This window comes from Cyprinus carpio, chromosome A7 (genome assembly GCF_018340385.1).
Source record: "Cyprinus carpio isolate SPL01 chromosome A7, ASM1834038v1, whole genome shotgun sequence".
NCBI lineage: Eukaryota > Metazoa > Chordata > Actinopteri > Cypriniformes > Cyprinidae > Cyprinus > Cyprinus carpio.
The window spans coordinates 44,850,991-44,869,099 of NC_056578.1; the positions used below are offsets into that span (position 1 = coordinate 44,850,991).

The window sequence follows — 18,109 nt, forward strand, 5'->3', positions numbered from 1 at the left end:
AACGTTGTAGGAACGTTATGCTAATCATAAAATAACGTTCTGGGAACGTTAAGCAAACTGGAAATTTCCATGTTTATGGAACATTCCAAATAACATTCCCACAACCAAAACGGAACGTTAGGAAAATGTTCTCAGAACATAAATTTGTTAGCTGTGTAAAGTAGTTTCGCTACATACAGCGTTTACACAATATGACAGCAATACTACAATGAAAATAAAAGGTACGCCTTCTTTCTTTGCGTGAACGTCTGGGCGGCATTATGCAAATCTTCCCACATACTGACGTAGAGATGTGGGGGGGTGTTAGAACGAGCCGTTTCAGGGGCGTGTGGACGAGTCTTAACTTTTATAAAGAATATCTCTTTGGATTTGAGACTTTAGTCTTTGCAACTTTACTGAACTTCTTTATTCACCAAGAGATTGTATCACTCCAAAGAGAAAGGAAATTTTTTAATTGGATCAATTGACCCCTTTAATTACAATTCATAAACAAAGAAGCTTGAATGTGTGACCTTCTGGATTCACCACATTTGATCTGCCATTGCCATATTTCATGCTAAATTAAATCTGTTGGTTGAACTGTATGGGATTATTATCCTGCCATGACACTAGCATTAAAACATGCATGGTTTCGTTTTATTAACTTTATTAACAAATGTATACGTGTATTAGTAGTGTTTGCTCAAGTTAAAGAAGTTGTTACCATGAACATCTGCTGTTTATTTCTCTCGATGTGCACACTTTTATAGCATTAAAATGTGTATTGTTTCATTTGGTTAACTGCATAACCTGCTCTTAACTTGTGGGAGGACACCAGCGCACAGAAGCGTTCTTTGTTCACATTAGTTCAGAGTTACTGCTAGTTTTAACGATGCTTTTGGAAAACGCAGCCCTGAAGAGTTTTGTAAACAATAGCATATACTGTAAAAGCCCCACATGCCAATAAAGATTTTTTACTGGAAGTGCACTTTAGAGGATGAATTTAACAATAACTCTATAAATACCCTAACCCTATAATAATAAATACTAGAATTATAAATGAATAATTCGCTAGTTTCATTTGTAAATGAAAACACATTTATCACACTTATCACACTTATCTGCACACTGCTGGTGGTTGAGGAGAGACCCCCCACATCGTACAGCGGGTTTGGTGTAATAAAATATAAAGTGATGTGTTATTTAATTGTTTATTTATTTTTTTAGTATAGGCGTATATAATAATTGATAATAATATTGTATTAAATAGGGCCATGTTTTTATATTTATTGTTATGCTTATTTCCCCTTTTAATTCGTGTATTGCTTACCTAATTAACGTTCTGTGATAAATGTGTTTTCATTTACAAATGAAACTAGCGAATTATTCATTTATAATTCTAGTATTTATAATTATAGGGTTAGGGTATTTATAGAGTTATTGTTAAATTCATCCTCTAAAGTGCACTTCCAGTAAAAATTCTTTATTGGCATGTGGGGCTTTTACAGTATATGCTATTATTTACAAAACTCTTCAGGGCTGCGTTTTCCAAAAAGCATCGAATGAAGGTTAGTCATTAATGACATAATTTTGATTTTTGGGTGAACTAACCAATTGGTGTCCTCCCACAAGTTAAGAGCAGGTTATGCAGTTAACCAAATGAAACAATACACATTTAAATGCTATAAAAGTGTGCACATCGAGAGAAATAAACAGCAGATGTTCATGTTAAGAACTTCTTTAACTTGAGCAAACGCTGCTAATACACATATACATTTGTTAATAAAGTTAATAAAACGAAAACCATGCATGTTTTTAATGCTAGTGAATAAAAGGAAGCGATCCACTCGCATGCATCTGCTCATCATGACAGTACCTGGATCAGTGAGCTGCGTCTCGGGCCGATGACGTCACTTCCAGGGAGGCCTGTTGTACACGCCCCTGCCCCTTGACTCCACCCCCACGTCAAAACAGTGCCACAAAGCGAGACGCGCAGAAAAATGAAGCGCAAAGGAAAAACGTCAGCGCAAGCTCAAACTAGACTGACACGCAAAATAAAATCAGTGTTGCAAATAAAATAATAGACATGACCATGGAAAATATGTATCGCAAAGTCATTGCTTTCGCGCGGTTTCATTTGTTTTGCAATTCTTTATTTTTGTTTGCAAAAAGCAAATTTATTTTCCTCAATACTTTATTTTTCGTTTGCAAAACTTTATTTTTTTGCGTATATATACGGTGTTATTTTGACTCCATAGACACAGAAACTATTAGTTGGGTCGTGGATAGACTGATAACCTGTCGATCTGGACGAAGATGAAGAGCATCGGTCTGTTTAGGTGTGGACACTGATAGTTCAGACGGTGATACTTCAGACACTTCGTGAAGAGATTCAAGGCCGTCTCATTCTCTGATCAGATGTGCCAGAGTTAAGACAGATAAAGAAACAAAAAATGTGTCTCTTTCTTGTGCACATTTGGTGAACATAAATTGTGTAAATACTAGGAGTGTGGCGAGACACTTATCCCACGAGAAGAGACATGAGACTGGGTTCATGAGAATGAGACGAGACGAGATTTTTGGACTTTTTTTTAAAGAAATCCTCAATGATGAAATATATAGGGAAAATAGTCTTTTATTCAACTGAAAAACACAAAATGCAAAAAATGTAGGTGCATTTTGAAATCAACTAGTGCTTTATGAAATTAAACTTCTATTATATCTATATAATATATTTATTATATACAGCAATAAACAACATATAAACTAGAGCTGCATGATTCTGGATAAATTGAGAACCATGTTTTTTATATATATAAATTGGAGATCATGATTATCTCACAATTCTGAAAAAAAAAAAAAGATTAGAAAACTAAACAAAATAACAATTTACTAGTGGTTTTGACAAAATGTTAATTGCTTAAGTCTTAAAAAAATATATTAATTTGAACAAAATTTTAAAAATAAATAAACAAATGGAGTCAGTGTACACAAACTATAAACATTTATCCCAGTACTTATGTTAATTAAATGTCTGTAACCAGGGGCGGACTGGCCAATGGGAGCACTGGGACATTTCCCGGTGGCCTGATGGTCATTCTGGCCTGCCGGCTGCCGCTGTGCAGTCGATCAGGCTGACGTACAATAGGCTGGGATGCAACTGCGAATTAATTGACGGATTTATGAATCTACGAATCAGGCGATCGCGGAGTGAAAATGACACCACCACATGACCCAACATCAGCGAAGCACTTCCTAATTTGCTATATCCAGAGGCAGGCTTCATCTTAGAAAACCTTGCAAAAAATGGAACGTAAAAGCAAAGGAGGAGCAGAGCGGGAACGTATAAAAAGAGAAAAGCCCTGGCCACAGACGCAGCAAGTTGATGCAAAATCCCAGCCATGTTCGCCAGTAAGGAACAGGTCGGTCAGCATTACATTTACATTATATTTACTAGGGGTCGGACGGTTCACTGAAAAAAATCGAACTGTTCGGTTCTCCACACACGGTTCGGCACGCGCTGGAAACGCTGTTCAACTTAAATCTGACAAAGCATCTGTAATATGGTTTATTATAAATAACATGTAAAACAAACAGGGTTCAGTTAATATATGTTTCTGTTGATGGATGAACATTCTGGCTTCCCAGACATTACAACAACAGCGATAAAAAAAAAAAAAAAAAAAAAACCCGTGGCCAAACCATTCACTCGTGTTCAATACGAATACGAACACTGGATCAGTGCATTCTTTTCAAGTGACAGTCTTTATATTAATCGAACAGCAACAACAAAGAAATCACTCACTGCTCTTGATTGAACAGCTTTTGTAACTTTAATAAAGATTTATCTTTAATTTATAGTCCAAAATGCAATGCTGTTTTACATTTGATTACTTTATTCAATTTCTGTACCTAAAAACTATGCTATAACTACTTAAAAAAAACCCTGAAAGTCAGTTTATTTTATTTGTAGCTTTACTCTATTGTATTTATTTGTGGTGTTGCTTGTAGTTAGAATATTCTTACAATATGATAAAATATATATTTTTTGAAAGTATCGTTTTTCCATAAACATAGCACATACAACGGTACCGAAACAGTGACTCTAAAACTGTGAAACAAACCTAACCGTGAAAAAGTTGAACTGTTCCACCCCTTATGTTTACGTAATCATTTGGCAGACGGACGGTTTCATCCAAAGAGACTTACAATAGATACAAACTATTCTACAAAAAATGACATATATATAATGATAGAAGTTTTAAAAGAGCATCTTAATGACAAACTAGCACACTGTTTTACATATGGGGATACAGTATTTTTTTAGTGCCAAATTTGTATATGTATATGTATATGTAGCCTAGTCTACAGTGTTTATTTATTTATTTTGAAGATGTCGAAGGAAGCAACAGTGCTCCTGCTGTGGAACAAGAGGGGGTGGACAGTTCAGCTTTTGAGTCAGAGCAGGAACCTTCCATTGGAGTTTAACCTATAAGCAAAACTAAACATGCTGGCTATACTCTTAGAACAATATGTGCTTTTATGATTTATAAGATCATCAGTAGTAGGACTGTGATCATGGGGACATACAATTGATGGCTGCACAATTAATATAGATTATCGAAAGTGATTATTTCATATAGCAGAGAAACTAGATGTGCAGAGTGAGAGAGAGGGGGATTCAGGGGAAAGATGATATAGATGGTGGATTCCTAGTGAGTTTTTGAGGGTTTATTTATTTATCCATTCATATTATGTATGGTAGTCTACCTGTTACATCAACTAACAGGGTTAACCTACAAGTTTAGCAGTCTGGTGGACACATGAATTGGGTGGTGGTCAATGTTCCCTCTAATTTTTTTTCTTGCTGAGCAAAACTTTTCTCTATTGGGCGGACATTTCGGCCACCTGTGCAAAAACATCGTTTATACCAGACCTACCAGACCTGTACAGCGCACACACAAAAAAAGTGTGTAAACTTTTAACTTTAATGTGCTATTTGTATTTGATTTGACCCGTGACTAAATGATGTACATTTTAGATTACCTAATAAAACTTACTGAATATTATTTCACAAAATAATACTGCGAAATATTATTGGATAAAATAAATACATCCTTGATGAGCAGAGACTCCATTAAAAACAAGGTCAATTATTTATTAGGTTTATAATATAGGCCTAACATAATATAATATCAAAACAAACTGAAGCATTTAAACTGATAGAATAGAATAGAATAGAATAGAATAGAATAGAATAGAATAGAATAGAATAGAATAGAAACTGAAGCATTTAAACTGATAGAATAGAAATAGAAACTGAAGCATTTAACTGAGCATTAAAACGAATAGAATAGAATAGAAACTGAAGCATTTAAACTGATAGAATAGAATAGAAACTGAAGCATTTAAAATGAGATCTGTAAGTTAAAATATTAAAAAAAAAAAAAAAAAACGTGAACGTCAATTCCTCTATAGCTATGTAAAAAACTACACCTGTGTGTGACTGTAAATGTCTCTGAGTTTCGTTACCGTTCTATGCCCATCATCCGCTATTTCCAGCACTTAATCAAGCCGCTCTTCTTTAATACCTGATGACGTTTTATTTCACGTCATTGCGTTTGCGTCGGCGCACGATTTGAGCTATTTCGTACGCAACCATTAAAATATTCGGTTTCTACAGCGATTCATTTGCCGCACATTCCTTTTCTATGAAACTAACCACATTCACCGGTTCTAACTCTATCGTGATATCAACTCTGTAGCGGTTTATCCGAGCATTGCAATTCATTCGCTTTCGCAAATGGCTTTCCCAACTCATTTATGCGTGTGCGCGGCACATTATTTCTTCTGCGCGGCTGCGGTGGAAGAAGTGCGCGGCCGCGCGCGCGCGCAGCTTAGAGGGAACATTGGTGGTGGTGACTGCACCAACAGAGGTGGCCTGGGGTGGAGTCAAATTCCCGGCCTGATTTACTGTCCCAGTCCGCCACTGTCTGTAACACAGAAAGGGGTCTGGCTGAAAAGGGGAAGTCACGTTACTTTACTTTTTTAAGACTTTTTGTTGCTCTTTCTGGATCAGCGGCAGCATGAATGATTCATTAACATGGGCAGCAATGTGTGTGTGTGTGTGTGTGTGTGTGTGTGTGTATATATATATATATATATATATATATATTCTATGGAGTGGGTTATGAGTGGTTATGAACGAATGAATGAAATGCATATGTCCGTGTTTCACTCCGTCTCGAATCTCGCTCGTGGAAAGCGCTTGAGAAACATTGTCTCTTCTGTGGCTCGTTACACTTTCAACTCGTTTTTTAGTCTCGAGCAAGACTGTTAAACATTCACATTACATTATTTGACTGATTTTTACGTAGAAAGTTCTGACGTCACACTTGGATGTGGGCGGGGTTGTGTCGGGGATGGGCGTGACTTCTGACGTCACACTTGGATGTGGGCGGGGTTGTGTCGGGGATGGGCGTGACTTCTGACGTCACACTTGGATGTGGGCGGGGTTGGATGTCCACCGCAGGCTGCAGCGAGCCCTACTTGGCCGAACCCCGAGAAGAGAACCAATGTGCGCGCGCTCATCGTCACGTGGAACGAAGCGATTTCCAAAGGAAACCGGAAGCATTACTCTCCTCCAGCTCGCGCTGTAATATATAAAGTTCATGTTTACACCGTCTCCACGACTTCATCCAGACCTTTTTTCGTAAAAAGATATCCAGATATTATAATCGCCATTTCTTCTTGCAAGTCGTCCGCCATTTGTTTACTCTAAAGTCACATTTGTCCGCGCGAGATTTCCCGCATTTACAGTTGTGATTTGTGATTTAAGTGTGTGGTGTGCTGTCACCATAGACAGTAAAAAAAAAAAAAATACCCACTATAGGACCAAAACTGTTAAATCGATGTTTTTATTTTTGTTGTTGTTTTTTTTTTTTTTTTTTTTTTTTTTAGTGGTATGCCTTAATCGTGTTAATAAACAGTCTACAAATATTAGTAACACATCAGTTAATGTTGGACTAGTGTAAACTTTACAATAAGTTTCACAAATTAATTCCCTTAAATAACCCTTTGATAGTAGTAAGTCATGTTAATAAACAGTCTACAAACATGAGAAGCATTATCAGTTGATGTTTAGATAGTTTCCAAGTTTACCAATAGCCCAAATCAATGTCCAAGTGGGGAGTTAGTATTGTTTATCCATTGTGTGCTAAATAAATGTATGTGTACATACTGTATTATAATTAAATAAAGCTTATTAAATAAAGCTATCAAAAAGCTAGTTCATTGTTAGTTCATGTTAACTAATACATGAACTAATGCATTAGTATACGAATAATTAAACATGAGCAAAGATTAAGTAATACTGAACAGATGCGTTGTTCATTTTTAGTTAATTTTAACTAATGCATTAACCACATCATTAACTAATTAATCTGTTAATGTGAAGAAATGCATTAGTAAATGTGTAAGTTAACATTAAAAAAAAAAACATTAAGTAATCCTGAAGAGTGGAGTTGTTCATTGTTAGTTCATGTTAACTAATGTATTAACTAATACATTAGTATATGTATAAGTTAATATGTATATGGATTTATTAATTATGTGAAGATGCGTTGTTCATTGTTAGTTAATGTTAACTAATGCATTAACAAATGTTAACTAATACAACCTTATTGTAAAGTGTTACCGTTTTCCCTTTTCTCAGTTTTGTCATAATATGCTGCCACATTACTCCATTAACTGATTATATAAATATATTTCCAGGCTCATGAAATCCATACGAGCTGCCTTATGTTTTCTTTGCCTGCCTGATCAGCTGTAATCTAACAGTTTCTGTGCAGCTGTTTATAAAGATGCCTGACATTTTACAAGTTTATTTCTTTATCAACAAGAGCTGTTTGTGTCAGAGAGAGTTTCTGGTAGTCAATAAAGAAGAAATGGAACATTTAATATTGTTTCTGATTAATTAGATTGATGAATCCATATTGACAGAGAAAATTAATCATATATGGAGGTTTTAATCACAGGTTAGAATTCAATTCTAATCCTAGATTTGTTCATCTGTGTTTAAAATTAAGCAGTGAAACACAACTCAACTTAAAATAAACCCCAAACCATCAAATCCTCGATTAGCTCTAAACTTTGCTTAATTTAATCCTTATTTGTGCAATAACCCACATTTTGTGTCTTAAAAAAAAGACTGAACACTATCTACTGCCATTTTCCTGTTTTTAATCCCTCGTTGTGGTCCGGGAACAAAAGGATATACAGCATTAGAACAACACAAAGATGAATAAATGATGACTTAATTTTCATTTTTGGTTGAACTATTCCTTTAGTGTCACACTTTACATGACATTAAAACTGAGACGCAAGATTTGAGTGTGCACTGCAGAATAACTGCATCACATCACATTTATCTGTCCAGTGTGTTTCTGTTCACTAACAGCTTCACTGTCGATGTGGATGTATGTCCTGAGTTATAGATTCACTTCAGTTATAATATACACTTATCACTCTTATTAATAACTGAACTGTGCATGAATGTAACTTTTTCATTTTTCTAAAACAAGTTTTAAAATCATTGATTACTGCACAGTATCTGTCTTATAAAGAAGGGTTTCCAAACTGGGGTTTGTGAGTTAATGAAAAGCTAATAGTTTCTGGCGAAATAATAATAATAATAATAATAATAATAACATTCAAATAAATAAAAAAAGAAAGATAAAAACAACCAAAAGAAAACAGTAAAAAAAAAGAAAAAGATTAAAATAACAAAAAAAAATTTTAAATGTGTTTACAACTTTCAATAACGTCAAATAGGTTTATTGAGGAGGACAATGATATTTAACTCACCCTTCACAGTGAGAGAAACAGAGCTTGATTGTGATGAGTTTGGTCTTTCATCTCTCTGTCCTCTACACCAGAACTGATCCTGATCAGACTCAGTAGCTCCTCTGATAGTGAGAGTGTTTCTGTTTACAGTGTGACGCTCAGACACTTCAGCGCTGTCTTTATACCACTCATATCTCCAGTCACTGTGATCAGAGATTATCTCACACTTCAGATAGACTGTCTCTCCAGTGAATACTGTACTGTTTGGAGTCACAGTCAGTGTAGATGTTGGTAAATCTGTGAAGAAAGACAAAAATATGAAGTGATTCAAACAACTCTTTCGGTGGAAAAATTACTTTCTAAATGTGTTATAAAACTATATAGTTTATACATGAATTAATGTAATTTCATAATGCTGGTTTTATTTATGTATAGTGATAAGTTTTCTGATCTCAGTTTATTTGAGGAGGCTGTGTCTCCGTCATGAAGCATCTCAGGATTCTCAATAACAGTCTCTGTGTGTGTTGCTTCAAGAGAGCGACCATCTGTCTGTGCTATTATTTTCTTTCTTTTTTTTAATTCATGTATAATCAAAATCATTTATCATTTAATTATTACATTTTAAACAATTATTCATTTTTATTATTTTACTCATCCCTCTACACTGCGAGCAAATCACTCACATATCAGGGGCGTGTCTACATGTTTTTTTTTTTTCTAATTCAGATGAGGAGAAGGCTTATCTCACTAAATGGAAGCAAGCTGATTATAGTCAGCCTTCTCTAGTTATTTACTTTAGCCTACTTATTTTAGTTGAGTGCTTAAATTACAAATATGCATTTATTCAATTATTTTATTGAGTGCATTTGTATTTTGTTGTTTTTGTACATACTGTAGTTTTGTAATAAAAGCATCAACCAGGTTCCAGAAATAATCACTGAGGCTTCTTCTGAAATTAGTGAGGGTGCAAAAATTCTTACATTTTAGTCAGTGCAGTGTGTGAGTTGGAGGCTAAATATAAGTTTAGGACGGATACATTTTCACTCGCTGAACTCTGACTGAGGGCTTCAGAGTTTCACTCTCCGTCTAGTGATCTGTGCTATTTTCAGTTCATCTCAATGGATGCGCAGCGCACCTGTGTTTGTGTATTTGGCATACCGTAAACTCTAGTGTGAAGGCACACGACTCACCGTCGCTTTCTCTCACACGAGCAAAGTTTTGGAATTCTTCAGCTTTTAAGAACTGCTGAGTTTTCCAGTAGTGGGTGGAACTAATGCACAAACGACAATCTCATTGGCTGGTGCTCACTTATCATCATCATCCCTGTTTTGATTTCAGCAAAACGATTTGAGCAAACGCACACAACCTGATTAATATTCATGAATCCAGCACGTTAATCCTTGGTGCGTTTTATATCGATCTTATTAGTAGTAGAATTTGTATAATAATAATAATAATAATAATAATAATTAGTTTTTTTTTTTTTTTTTTAACAGGAACACTGAATGACCAAAAAGCACCAGCACCAGTCCTAAATTCAGTTAAAATTACTAATTTGCATTCATACATGTAACCAAGTTTTAATTCTAATTACTAAACTTCTATTATTAAATAATACTTGATTATCATATTATAATGCTTGACTGCTTGACTGATTGATTATAAAGAGTGTACTTTTAGATATTTAAAAAGCTGTGCCATTTTACAAACATCTATAAATACAGTTTCCATAGGAGTAAAGTGTAGAATGTACATTTTGTTGAATTAATTATTAATTTAACCAATGTATAAATCATTTACTGCTCAAACAAATAAAAACAATATTATAACACAACAATCGCATAAACACAGTGAATAACTGTACAATGCAAAGGTGTATGCATGTGCGTTACAAATCATAAACCTTTATTCAGATTTCAGAATGCACATTTGAGGTTTGTAATATATATATATTAATAATTATTTGGACAATCTAAAGTTTGTGTCCCTTGCGTCCCAAAATGTTGGTTTAAAAAAAGCTTGTAAAAACAGTGGATTTTGTGATGTGTAAAATAAAAATAGAAATAAAAGAAAAAATACATAAATAAAAAAGTATTTAATACTTCCCTTCAGGTCAGTTTGACTCATCATAGGAAGTGAAAGATATTATTATTATTATTATTAATTTTTTTTTTTTTTACACAAAACTCAGAAAACACACACACACACACACACACACACACACACACACACACACACGTTGGGTTTCCATGTTTTAGGTGTAATGTTTTTTATATATTACAATCTGAAATTTCTATCCCCTTTCTCTACCCCTAAACCTACACCTCACACAAAACCTTCTGCTATTTTAGATTTTCATAAAAGATTCTGCATGATTTATAAGCTCTTTTCCTTATGGAGACCAAAAAATGGCCCCACAAGGTGAAACTTTACTCGTATTACTATACTTGTGGGACATTTGGTCCTTATAACATAGGGAATACCAGGATGGACACATACACGTGCACATACACGCACACACACACACACACACACACACACACACACACACACACACACACATATCTAAATACATAAAAAGCAAATTCAAGTTTCAAACTGGAGTTAATGTGTAATTTTTAGGCTTCAGGTCATTTTGGCCCTCAAGGAGAGTATTTATTATTCTTGAAGAAGGAGAGGATGAGGGTTTTAATAAGCAGGGTGAATTCATAACTAAACAAATAACCATCTACATACGTAGGACATTTGTGTTGTTTTCTATGTAATATTTCACAAATAAAAACTGTCATTAGGTAATGTTTTCTCCTTAAAATCATACAATTTCCAATTAATTAAACTTTAATCTTTGGAAACAGTTGGGAATAGCACTTTGGCGATGTGATGGCTTTACTTTTTATAATGTCATGAGCTATGGGGTTCTCTATTATAGATCAGGGGTTGCAGCACGTATATGTGATTTATATCCTGGAAAGAATGTGTACATCTCCCAATGAACACTCACCTGATACAGTCAGTGTAACAACAGAATTGATATCTGATCTCTCTCCTCTACAGCTGTATACAGCACTATCAGACACAGATGTGATGTTGTAGTCTCTCTCAGTGATGTCTGGGATGACTGAACCATCTTTAAACCAGCTGTATGTCCACTGAATGTCTCCTCCTCCCTGTATGTCACATGTGAGAGTGACTGTCTCTCCTCTGAACACACGCTGATCTGGAGTCACCTCCACTACAGCTTTTACTGATAAACATAGAAGAAAATACTGACTGAAAAAGCATCATAGTATCATGACCACTGTTATGAACTCACAACATCGTTAGGTGAAAAACACTGCATTACATTTCATATCTGGTTTACTTGTAGTTTGTGTTGACTACATCAGAAATGTAAAATGCAATTATTGGTAAAGACATTTATAATTAGTCTATATATATGCTATTTTGTATTCACATATCAAACAATAGCAACTTGCATCATGCATTCATGATGTCTAGACTGGACTATTGTAATGCTCTGCTAGATGTCTGTGACTGTCCTGCATCTTCAGTAAACAAGCTACAATTAGTTCGAAATGCAGCGGCTAGAAGTCTTACCAGGTCATGAAATTATGATCATATTACCCCCATTTTACATTCTGTACATGGGCTACCTGTTAAGCTCTGTATCAGTTACAAACTATTGGTACGTACTTATTAGGCCCTTAATTGTTTAGCTCCTGTGTACTTAACCAGTCCTCTATCATGCTACAATCAGTGGCGCAGTGGCCGAGCACGCAGGGCGCACGATAACCTCCCCGTGCTGTGTTGATGTGTCGAGATATTGTCAAAAGCATCAAGTATTGGCAATATTAAGAGGATTTGGCATTTCCAATTAATGTAGGCCTGTTCTTCTTATTATTAGGCCTATTATCATTATTATTAGGTTATTTTTATTATTAAATAATTTATTTGCCCCGCAATAATTTCATAGCCCATCACCGCATAACTGACGCACTGTGAGGATAATAAAATATTAGGCTATTAGCTTACTCCTCATTGAAAATGTTTTTAAAAATGTCTTTTAAAATAGGTTTATTGATTTATACACTGAATTATAGACCTATAATTAAAATTATTAACACTGCAGTTATCAATGAAAATTAAGAGCAGCTTTATTTCTAGCACCGACTTTCAAAAACAACCTGTTTGACGCAAAATACATTTCTGTTTTTTCAAAAAAAAAAATCTTTTTTCACTATGTACGGGCCAGAAGAGAAATATTGAGGGAGAATAATTAAAGTTATATGCTATTATCAGCGTATGTTGAAGTAGAATCGTCTCTTGTCGTCTCTGAGAGAATATGTGCCATTAATGCAGCATTAATACTTTCACTTTGTATAACTGACTGAGGTTAAGACGTTGACCTGCATAACTCAAAGTTTGCATGTTGCTTAATATCAGCCTTCATGGCTTTAAATAGACAAAGTGAATTGCTTTAGTCTTCTTAACAGACATTGCTGACACAGAAGAGTATAAAAAAATGTTGAACTACAGATATTGATTTAATGATCATTAAACAGATGTGAATCTGAAGACTCACCTGATACAGTCAGTGTAACAGCAGCACTGATGTCTGATCTCTCTCCTCTACAGCTGTATACACCACTATCAGAAACATTAGCTGTGAAACTAAACTCTGCTTCTGTTGTTCTGTATGTATCGTGAGGGTCTTTAAACGAGCGGTATGTCCACTGAATATTTTCTCCTCCCTGTATGTCACATGTAAGAGTGACTGGATTTGCATTCACTACAGATGTCACTGATAAACACAGAAATAAATATTTAAATAATAATAATAATCACCTATTAAACAGTTGCAGTTCGTCTAATATTTATAATATAACCTAAGTAAACTTTCAGTATTATTATAGTTAAGTTGTCTTATGGTAATTTAAAATTTTCTACTACATCCAGAAAGTGTTACAGTCAAATTTATTATCATTGATCGATTGATTGATTGATTGATCATCTGGTCACTCTATGTTTCTGAAGCTGTGTGATTTCAACCTGCATGAAGGTTTTTGCTTTAGTTTTTGAATATTCAGCTGTTGACCTGCTGATCAGCGCTAGTGAAGACTCACCAGTTAGTATTTCACAATGTTTTACAAAAAAAAAAACAAACAAAAAAGAAAACACTATTTTAAAAGAGATCTACTGCCATTCAGACTTTTCTCAGACTGATAAGCAGCTCACTGCAGGTTTAAAGCTTTTTGTTTGTTCTGTATTTACAGCTGTTAAACAGTTCCTGTTCTGACCGGTAGATGGAACTGTTTTCATGGGACTGCAGTTTTTTTTTTTTTCTTTTTTACATCACAAGAAACAAAAAAAGTAATTTCATGAACTATGATATTTTGAGATGAATGTCTGACTGAACTTACACCTGAATGAATGAATGAATAAATTTTCGAATACATCTGACTGTAACTCTTTCAGGATGTAGTAGAAAGTGAATGAAGGAATGTTGAACTACAGAAGCAGTGGTGTTTTAGTAGCTTGAGGACCTATCATTCTGTGTGAAGATGTATAACAGCAAAATATGAACATAACACATCAGTAAAGACACACAATGTTGTATCCTGATGTATCCATGCAGACAAATATTACAACACAGTTCTTAATGGTTCAATGAAGTAAATCAGATTAGTTGCAGGGCTGCACAGTACTTTCAGATGTTTCAGAATGATTTGTTTCACCTTCAGTGAGTCCAGAGTAGACGAGGGACATCAGCACTACAAGCAGAAGAAACACAGATATAAAGCATTTCAAGAATCAATTCAGTGATGGATTCACTGCTGCCCAGACAATAAATAAACTGTTTGAAACATTACAGTTCAGAAGTGTTTGTTTCTTAAGATCTGTATTATGTAGTTTTGCTCCTCTATTTGCATTTTCTTATATTTGCTTTTCTATTAGCATAACTATTCATGTTCCATATAAACTTAGTAGAATATATAAAATCTATAGAATCTTGCACTTTTCATGCTACTATTATACCACTATTATTTTTTATAATAAAAATCCACTTCTTGTATTAAGGCACTCACATACACAAGTTACAAGCAAATATTAACATTAATATGACTAACATTTCACACCACTGATTCTTCACTGGAACAAAACACTCAGCCTCACTTCCTGTTTGACTTTGACAACATTGATTTAATTGTGACTTTACAGAGGCTGCAAAAAGAATTTAGACACTTAAGGTGTTTTCACAGAAAGTATATTTTAAATGAAATCAAACCCAGTTAAAGCAGTGGTTTTTGACGTGGGCCGCGGCCCCCAAGTGGGTCACGACAGTATTGCAGTATTATAATTAATAAAAATGATGATTTTGTTAATATATGTAAAAATGTCTAAGTCATAATTCAATATATAATTAAACATAACATTGTAATACAACAAAACATAAATATGAAACTATTACTGTATTCACTATTCAAGCTAATGATTTGTGTTAAGAATAACCCACCAATTTATTTACCACTTTTGCTGCATAAAGTAACTGTAGGCTTAACAGATAAAAATAAATGGTTATCAAAAGGGTCACTGAAAATACAAATACAGATGTTTCATTTACAAGTAAGAATAAGACTTAAAGGGGTCATAACCTTTGTTTTTTATTATTATTATTATTATTATTATTATTTTTATTAGGTACTGTTCTCGGAGGTCCACTTATAATGTTATCAAGATTTTAACATCAAAAAACATCATAATTTAGCATTAATTGGCTATTGTCTGTCCTGTTTTGTCCCCGTCATTGGAACGCTCTGTTTGAATAGACATGGTGGATTATCGACTCAGAAATAAACGCCCACTGCTATGATTGGCTAACAGTTTGACAGCTACAGCCTTCACAGATGGACGCTGCTGAGATTTAAGTTAAAATGTATAAATACTCAGTTCATATCAAATGATCTGTAATAAAAGACAAAGCAATAGTGAGCACATAATAAAAACACTTGTGTGGTGCAACATTACAGTCAAGTCCAATATAGTTGTGTAGTTGGAGGTATGACCAAAATTCAGTTTCACAGTATGACTAATTTAATTTCTAATTATATATTTCACGATATAGTTATTTATACATGTAGTTATTCTGAAAATTGACAAAAGGGATTTATATAATAAATAAACTCAAATACTTTTGAAATGAAAAGTAGGCTACTTCACCTTGTTTGTTTTTTTATTTTTTTTTATTTGGTAAATTATTTATTTAGTAAAAACACACTAAACTTTTAGATTAACTGCATGCCCCCAACTGTCTGATGTTAAATGCAAATTGTATGTGCAAGTAAACTTTAAATAATGTGTTTCTGAATTATTTTTAAATCTCATGTTATCATTTTAATTCAATCAATTTATAATATGCTTTTGAAATATTGTATTCTCAATAAATTACATTTACTTCCTTTTTCATTTTGTGGGATATTATTAATACTTTATATTGTTTTAATTTGTGCCCGGGTACAGTTTTGCCATGTCTGCTTATTTTGATGCATTTTTAAGGGGCTTGTTTTGCACTTTTTTTTTAAGGAACTTGTGATCAACTTGAAGGTGCACTAAGTGTATTTCGACCAAATGATGTTGATAATTTTGCTTCGTTTCACATGGAAGACGAACTCAGTGTCTGATCCCAGGCCTTCGCCGCTCCTTTCTCCACCGCTGGAAAGCTGCTCCAATATTTACACAGGTTCTACCTCTTGCCTGATCGTGACCCTTATTTTTAATGTTTTGTTCATCTGAAATTATCTTTTTTCATTGTTATCTCTCACTATCTATAGCTGATCTGCTGATATCTGTCCTGTGCACTCACACTGAGTGCTCTCTTCTCTCCATCATCACTAGACACGCCCCTTACTGCTGATTGGCAGCAAGTATGTTTTGGGATTCAATCCGACACTGTAGTCAAAAGCGTTTTTCAGATATTGCTTAGTGCACCTTTAAGTGAGTGACAGCTTTTTAATGATAAAGGGAGTGCACTTTAGCCTTGTTTAGAATGTCAGTCCAAATCTGAATTTAGCTGATATCCCATTGGAATCTGTTCGAAATGATTGGCCAAATTGAAACAGATTTCCAGAAGTGCAATTTGAATAGGATTTCAAACCACATATGAGCGTAGCTTGTAAAAATTGGATTTCATGTGATTTTCTGCTGTTCACACATACTAAATGTGATCGGATTCCAATCGGTGATATGATGATTGGTGATATTCACAAATATCGGATTTGGACTGACAGTTTGAAGAAGGCTATTGTGTGCTTAATAGACTTTTACATACATTCAAAATTGAATTGAACAGTCATGTTTTTCATGCTATAGGGCCTACACTGCAAGGTTTCAAGAATGACATCCACATATAAATGCTGGATCCACTCACTGAATTAAAATGGATGGGACAAAAACATGTTATGTCAAACTAAATGTGCATTAAGGCTAGAGCACCTCACTAATTTCAGAAGTACCCTCAGTGTTTTGATTCTGGCCTTGCCTATAAATTACCAAAGAATGTATTATGAATAACAAAATTATTATAAAAAAAACAAAATGATTAATATGTAGTTTTAAATTATCAACTTAGTTGTAAATTAACTCATTTAAATTATTAACACGAAGACAAGAATAACTGAGTTAGGTATAGCTTACTATATATTATTCATTCACAAGACTCTCTGACTGTCTCACCTCAGAGAAAAGAGTATACACACACTTTTGAGATTTATATAGATCCTCATGTTTTGTGTTATGATTTTATTCGCATTGATTTCTCATATGATTTTCTTGTATAGGCGCACTCTCATAAATAAAGGTAAGAAAGCTTCTACTTGGGTGGTACCTTTTCAAAAGGTACGCTTTTGTACATTTTAGATACTAATATGTAGACTCCAGGTACTAATATGTACCTTTAAAGGCACAATATGTAAGCTTTCGCCACTAGAGGTCACATTTTCAAAACAATAACAAAGGCGAAGCTAGATGATGCTCTGAAGGAGAGTGAAACAATAGATGTCGTTTTCACCATCCAGAAATGTATGGAATTCACAAATCATGTTCAGGTAATTCACTTTTTTATTACCAGTACCTTACACAGTTATTCAGACAACGATATGATAACAATATCTTACATTGTGCCTTTAATGTACACTGTAAAATCTTATTAGTTGGCTTAAAGTGTAAAGAGAAATAGGATTAGTATGTTGTACTGACAAATGCTTGGTTAAGTGGTTGTGAAGTGTTTTGA

The 18,109-nt window shown here is 34.2% G+C and overlaps 1 protein-coding gene across 1 annotated transcript in view; it reads right to left on the reverse strand.

The window, feature by feature from the left end:
- Positions 1-18,109, reverse strand: part of LOC109059261 (sialoadhesin-like) — a 58,272-nt gene that overhangs the window by 33,163 nt on the left and 7,000 nt on the right. The window contains exons 2-4 of the mRNA XM_042761414.1: positions 14,559-14,594; positions 13,406-13,624; positions 11,825-12,067 (exon numbers count right to left, since the gene is read on the reverse strand). Of these exons, the coding sequence (XP_042617348.1) occupies positions 11,825-12,067; positions 13,406-13,624; positions 14,559-14,594 (498 nt within the window). The remainder of the gene's footprint in view (positions 1-11,824; positions 12,068-13,405; positions 13,625-14,558; positions 14,595-18,109) is intronic.